The following is a 6,982-nucleotide window of genomic DNA, read 5'->3' as shown; positions in this document are numbered from 1 at the left end:
TCCGGGATCTCCGTCCCACCAAGGGGGAACAACTCTCCTGGTAGAAGGGGGCCACCTCGTTAGGAGGTAAGAGCTCTGAGCACCGGTGCTAACGTAGCAGAGGCCTAGATTAAGTCCGGGGCCCAGTATCGTGCTGGGGAGGCATCTAGGTGTAAAGTGAAGAGGCAAGTCCAGCGTAAGGCCGGGTCCCCGGTAGTGTACCAGGAGGGCAGCTGGCGTGGAGGACGTCCTGACGGTAAGACGCTTGCAAGCAGAGAAGGGGTTACAAGTGCTGTAGAGAGGACTGAAAGTAATATTGGAGTTGGAGTCTGTTTGTAGTGTTGTTTTCATGTCTCAGTGTGCTGGCACTGTCTGTCTGTGTGAGTCTCGCTGTTGCTGTTAGTGTTCTCTGTACCCATGGGGCAATCTACTTCTACTCCGCTATCTCTGATGACCGACCGTTTTTCTGATTTCAAGTCTAGAGCTCAGAATCTTTCGTTACTGGTGAAGAAGAGCAAATTGGTGACTTTCTGTTCCGCCGAGTGGCCCACCTTTGATGTTGGATGGCCACCAGAGGGAACCTTCAATCCCCAGATTGTCCAAGCAGTTAAAGAGCAGGTATTTGCTCCTAGTCCTGCCGGACACCCTGATCAGACTCCCTACATCCTAGTCTGGCAGGATCTAGTGAGGAATCTGCCGGAATGGCTTAAACCTTTTGTTCTTGCTCCTCCTAAACCCCCTAAACCTCCCCGTCCCTCTTCCCCAACCCCAACCTCGCCAAACCCGCAGGTATTATTCATGAAGGCTTCCGAAGAAAAAGAAGGAAAAAAGGACGACAATCAACCAAAGCCAGTCTTCCAGGAATCTTCTCTGTATCCTAATCTGATAGATCTGGAGACCGAATTGTTCCCACCCCCATATGCGGATCCACACCCACCCTTGCTTCCACAGGTTCCACAGGTTTCATCGGGAGAAGCCCGGAGGAGGGCGGAGCCCTTGGCTCCTCCTAGGGAAGGGGGCCCTGCCCAGGGAATTCGGGGAAGAGCAAGGGAAATGGCCAGCGCAGCGGAAGAAGAAGGCCCGGAAATTCCCTCCTCCACTGTTCACGCGTTTCCGGTCCGGGCGGGGCCAGCCAGAGAGGGCGGGGAATGGACATATCAGTATTGGCCCTTTTCCACTAGTGATTTGTACAATTGGAAAACTCAGACTCCCTCTTTCTCTGAAAAACCGCAGGGTCTTATTGATCTTTTAGAATCTATCCTCTTTACTCACAACCCCACTTGGGATGATTATCAGCAACTGTTACAGGTGCTTTTCACTACAGAGGAGCGCGAGTGAATCCTGTTAGAAGCTCAGAAGAATGTGCTGGGGGTAGATGGGAGGCCCACAATACAGCCTAACCTCATTGAGGAGGGGTTCCCCTTGGTGCGACCCAACTGGGACTTCGAATGCTCTGAAGGTAGGGAGCATCTCCGAATGTACCGCCAGATCCTTATGGCTGGCCTTAGAGGGGCCGCCAAAAAGCCAACTAATTTGGCCAAGGTAAATTCAGTGAGGCAAGAGCCAAATGAGAGCCCAGCAGCCTTCCTTGAAAGGATAATGGAAGCTTTTAGACAGTATACTCCTATGGACCCACAGGCAGATGAGTCTCGAGCAGCAGTTATGCTAGCATTTGTGAATCAGGCAGCCCCTGATATTAGGAGAAAGTTACAAAAGATAGAGAGGCTGGGTGAACAGTCCCTGCAAGATCTAGTGAGGGCAGCAGAGAGAGTTTTCAATCATAGAGAGACCCCAGAGGAGAGAGAGGACCGCATTAGAAGGGAAAAAAGAGAATTTAGAGCTGAAGAAAACCGTAAGAACCAAAAAGAGCTGGCTCAGATATTTTTCACCAGAGTTGAAAACAAAAATAGGTTCCAAAAAGGGAAAAAGCTAGACTCAAAGACTGAGGAAAAACCTGCAAGGCGTAAGCTTGAAAAAAACCAATGTGCATTTTGTAAGGAGATTGGACATTGGAAAGATAAATGCCCCAAGAAAAATCTAAAAGAGGGGCCCAAAAATCCCAAGAACGAGACTCCCTCTCCAGACAGTCATATCCTCTATGCGGGTGAGGATAGTGACTAGGGGGGTCAGGGCTCGACGCCCCTCCCCGAGTCCTGGGTAACTATAAATGTGGAGGGGAAACCAGTTGGCTTCATGGTGGATATGGGAGCTCAATACTCAGTCTTAAACCAAAGAGATGGACCCATGTCTAAGAAAAGTATGCTGGGTGCAGGGAGCAACCGGGACTAAGTGATATGGATGGACTACAAAATGGCATGTGAACTTGGGGGCCCACCAAGTGACCCATTCCTTTCTGGTGATACCTGAGTGTCCAGCGCCCTTGCTGGGAAGAGATTTACTATCTAAAGTAAATGCCCAAATTCATTTCGACCATGGGCAAGTGTCAGTTTTAGATGGAACTGGGCATCCTCTTCAGGTCTTGTCTCTGGCATTAAAGGATGAATACAGACTGTACTTGCCAGAGGCCCCAGCAACAATAAGTCCTGAAGTACAGCCATGGGTTCATAGATACCCTCAGGCCTGGGCTGAAACAGCAGGAATGGGACTGGCCAAACAGAGGCCCCCTATTATTGTGGAACTGAAAGCCAGTGCCACACTGGTGAGAGTGCGGCAGTATCCCATGAGTCAAGAGGCTTGGCAAGGAATTACTCCTCACATACAATGCCTCATAGATGCTGGGGTCTTGAGAAAGTGCCGGTCCCCGTGGAACACTCCCCTGCTTCCCATAAAGAAGCCTGAGGGAACTGATTTTAGACCAGTTCAAGGCCTGTGAGAGGTCAACAAACGGGTGAGTGATATTCATCCTACGGTTCCTAACCCTTATACATTGCTAAGCAGCTTGCCACCAAGCTACGTTTGGTATACTGTTTTAGATTTAAAAGATGCCTTTTTCAGTCTGCCTCTTGCCCTTGCAAGCCAAGAGATCTTCGCCTTCGAATGGCAGGAAGACGGTGGTCAGACTCCTGTGCAGCTGACGTGGACTCGATTACCACAGGGTTTCAAAAACTCACCCACGTTGTTTAACAAGGCCTTGGATGAAGACCTCCGTGAGTATCGGGTTGAACACCCTACCATTGTTTTATTACAATATGTTGATGACCTTATGCTGGCAGCGGCTACAGAGAAAGGCAACAGGTGACCTTCTCCAAACCTTGGGGACTTTAGGTTATAGGGCCAGTGCCAAAAAGGCCCAGATTGCCAAGCAAGAGGTTACATACCTCAGTTATAAGATAAAACAGGGCCAGAGGTGGCTAACACAGGCTATGAAAGAAACCATCCTCCAGATCCCTGAGCCGGCCAACCCTAGACAAGTGAGAGAATTTCTGGGAACTGTGGGATATTGCCGATTATGGATCTTGGGGTTTGCAGAAAAGGCCAGGCCCCTGTATGAAGGGACCAAAGAAAACAAAGACTGGAAATGGGCTGAGTCAATGAAAACGGCCTTTCAGGAGCTCAGGCGTGCCTTGCTGGAAGCTCCTGCCCTTGCCCTTCCTGACCCATCTAAGCCTTTCCAATTATTTATAGATGAAAGGCAAGGGATAGGAAAAGGGGTACTAACACAGAAGTGGGGACCTTGGAAGCGTCCCATAGCTTACCAATCCAAGAAACTGGACCCAGTGGCAGCCGGATGGCCACCTTGCCTCCGAATCATCGCGGCCACTGCGCTCCTAGTCCATGATGCTGATAAACTGACTTATGGACAGAGACTCTTGGTCTACACTCTTCATGCTATAGAGAGAGTTCTGAAACAACCCCCGGGTAAATGGATTTCCAATGCCCGCTTGACACACTACCAGGCCCTGCTACTTGACACCTCACGGATTCATTTTCAAACGCCCTGCACTCTAAACCCTGGCTACTCTTTTGCCCAATCCGGAGGGGGATAGCCCCCTCCATGATTGCAATGAGATACTGGCCGGAGTAACGGCAATACGGAAGGACTTAACAGATACGCCACTGGATAACAGTGAGCTAATATGGTTTACAGATTGAAGCAGCTATGTAAAAGATAGACAGAGATGGGCCGGGGCCGCAGTGGTAGATGATTCTGGACGGACGATATGGGCGGAGACTCTTTCCCCAGACACCTCAGCACAAAGAGCAGAGTTAATTGCCCTGATTCAAGCATTAGAGAGAGCTAAAGGAAAAATAATAACTATTTTTACTGACAGTCACTATGCTTTTGGCACCGTACACATCCAGGGCCCGATATATCGGGAACGGGGGTTTTTGACAGCTGAAGGAAAAGAGATTAAAAACTTGCCAGAAATCCGTCGACTTCTGGAGGCTGTGCAGTTGCCTCGGGCTGTGTTAATAGTACATGTACCTGGACATCAAAAAGGGGACAGCCCCACGGCACAAGGAAATCGTGCCACAGATCTTGCAGCTCGAAAAGCGGCTGATGAAGATTTTATCGCTCCGGTGTTGGCGATCGGACTTCCACCCCCAGGTATGGGAACTTTGCCCCCAACCCCTGAGTATTCATCCACAGACCTTGCCTGGATCCAGGAACGTCCCAACCTCCAACAAGGAGAGGATGGATGGTACCGAGACTCCGATGGTTACTTGATACTCCCTGCTCAGTTGGGACGGCAACTGTGTGAGCATCTACACTCGTCTACTCATCTGGGAGAGAAAAAGACTCTGATGCTTTTTCAAACTGCGCGCCTGCGATTCCCCCGGCACCAAACAACTGTGAAGAACATAGTACATGCTTGTAAGGCATGTCAACAGATGAGGCCAGGAAAGAGGCAACACGCAGGGCTGAGGTATCGGGGAGAAGGGCCAGGGCAGCACTGGGAAATAGATTTCACCAAGGTAAGGCCAGGCAAGTATGGTTACCAGTACTTGTTAGTGTTGGTAGATACCTTCTCAGGGTGGGTAGAAGCTTTTCCTACTAAGGGAGAAACTGCAATGGTAGTGGCTAAAAAGATTTTAGAAGAAATAGTTCCCAGGTTTGGTCTGTTGGTGACTGTTGGCTCTGATAATGGACCTGCTTTTGTGAGCCAAATAGTTCAGAGCCTTGCCCTAGCTCTGGGGACCAAATGGAAATTACATTGTGAATACAGCCCACAGAGCTCGGGGCAAGTTGAAAGAATGAATCGGACCCTAAAGGAAACTTTAACTAAATTGGCTATAGAGACTGGCGGGGACTGGGTGACTCTCCTTCCCTTCGCCCTCTTTCGCGCACGTAATACTCCTTATCAGCTTAATCTGACCCCATTTGAAATTCTGTATGGGCGACCTCCCCCTGTATGTCCAGTATTTGAAGGAAAGAAACTTCCACCTCCTACTTTGGGACAATTCCAGGAGGCTTTGATGGCTTTGGGCAAAGTGCATTCTTGTGTCTGGAAACTGGTCCGGGAAATACATGAGGGTCAAAACAAGGGGACTATCCCCTCACATAACATCGGCCCCGGAGATTGGGTGTGGGTCAAAAGGCACCACACCAAGGCACTAGAACCTAAATGGAAGGGTCCTTATGTTGTTCTTCTTACCACCCCAACTGCCCTAAAGGTCGATGGTATCGGGCCTTGGGTGCATTGCAACCACATACGTCCAGCTACTTCAGCAGAGCAGGAAGACGCTAAAAAAGAATGGGAAGCATCTGCACCTGTCCAACCCCCTGAGGCTGAAGCTCCAGCGTCGTCGACAGGACCAAGGCAACTCGTCTGGACCATCTATGGATGACCACGTTACTCTGCTCCAAAGCTGCCAGCGTGAACCCACACCGACCCGTCAAAATCACCTGGAAACTGCAAAATGGACTAACACGTGAGATGCTTAACTCCACCACCGCAATACATCCACCAAATACTTGGTGGCCAGACTTCTACTTTGACCTTAAGCCGGTGGTAAATGTACCTTGGAAGAGGGGCTACCTCCGGAATCATGCATTCTGGGCATGTCCAGGTGCACCCAGGCACAACTGGAAGATCTGTGGGGGGATACAGGACTCTTATTGTAAATCTTGGGACTGCGTAACTTCTAATGATGGGTCGGAGACTCCAGGGTATAGACGGTAAGATGTAGGAAATCGGGACTTGCTTAAGTTCTCATTTGTAGGACCCGTACCTCCGTACTCCAATTGGGAAAAGGATCATAACTTTGCCCAGGTAAAAATAAGGTTTAACATTGACAAAGCAAAAAAAGAGAAGGCCTGGGTCAACGGGATATCATGGGGACTTCAGACTAGAAATGACCTGACTACTTATAATGGGATCATTGTTGTGAGTCAAGTTTTAGAACCAGTACAAATGTATAGTATCGGTCCAAACCCCGTTGAACAGGTCCATGCAACTCTCTACCCGACAACCTCCCTACCTACATCCCAGGGACCAACAGAAGACCCAGAGGCAGGCCCCCTTGCTAAACTTGGACAAACAGATCCACTATGGAAATTAGTAAAGGCAGCTTATGCTACCTTAAATCAAACCCATCCTGAGGCAACTAAATCCTGTTTATGTTACAACTTAATTCCCCCTTATTACGAGGCAGTAGGCCTCAACGCCTCTTACGACCTGGCCAACGGCACCAATCCTCCCCAATGTCGATGGGGAGAACGAAAAGTAGGCCTTACAATGAGAGAGGTATGGGGAAAAGGGTTATGTATGGGCAAGATATTATCAGAGAGGTCTCCACTGTGTGCGCATGTCGTTGAGCCTATGGACTTGCCCATAGCCAGGTGGTTAATGCCATGGATGGGAGGATGGTGGGTCTGTTCACACACGGGGCTGACTCCATGCTTACACAGCTCAATCTTTGACCCTAAAAAAGAATTCTGTGTTATGCTGGCTGTGATACCAAAGATACTGTATCGACCAGAAGAAGCTGTATATGATTATTGGGCCCACAAATTGACTCTTAATCAACAAGAAAGAGCTTATAAAGTTAAGAGAGCCCATTACTGCCATAACCATAGCAACTATGTTCGGTCTGGGAT

General features: G+C 49.2%; 1 protein-coding gene across 1 annotated transcript; it reads left to right on the top strand.

The window, feature by feature from the left end:
- Nucleotides 1-396: 396 nt before the first annotated feature.
- On the top strand, nucleotides 397-5,730 carry LOC128060614 (uncharacterized). Its single transcript, XM_052653002.1, is given in 5 exon segments — nucleotides 397-2,238; nucleotides 2,240-3,162; nucleotides 3,164-3,893; nucleotides 3,895-4,461; nucleotides 4,831-5,730. Coding segments are annotated over 5 exon segments (4,962 nt in total).
- Nucleotides 5,731-6,982: the final 1,252 nt, after the last annotated feature.

This window comes from Budorcas taxicolor, chromosome 2, assembly GCF_023091745.1.
Source record: "Budorcas taxicolor isolate Tak-1 chromosome 2, Takin1.1, whole genome shotgun sequence".
NCBI lineage: Eukaryota > Metazoa > Chordata > Mammalia > Artiodactyla > Bovidae > Budorcas > Budorcas taxicolor.
The sequence above is the reverse complement of the archived record's forward strand: the minus strand, read 5'-3'. Positions and strand labels throughout refer to the sequence as shown.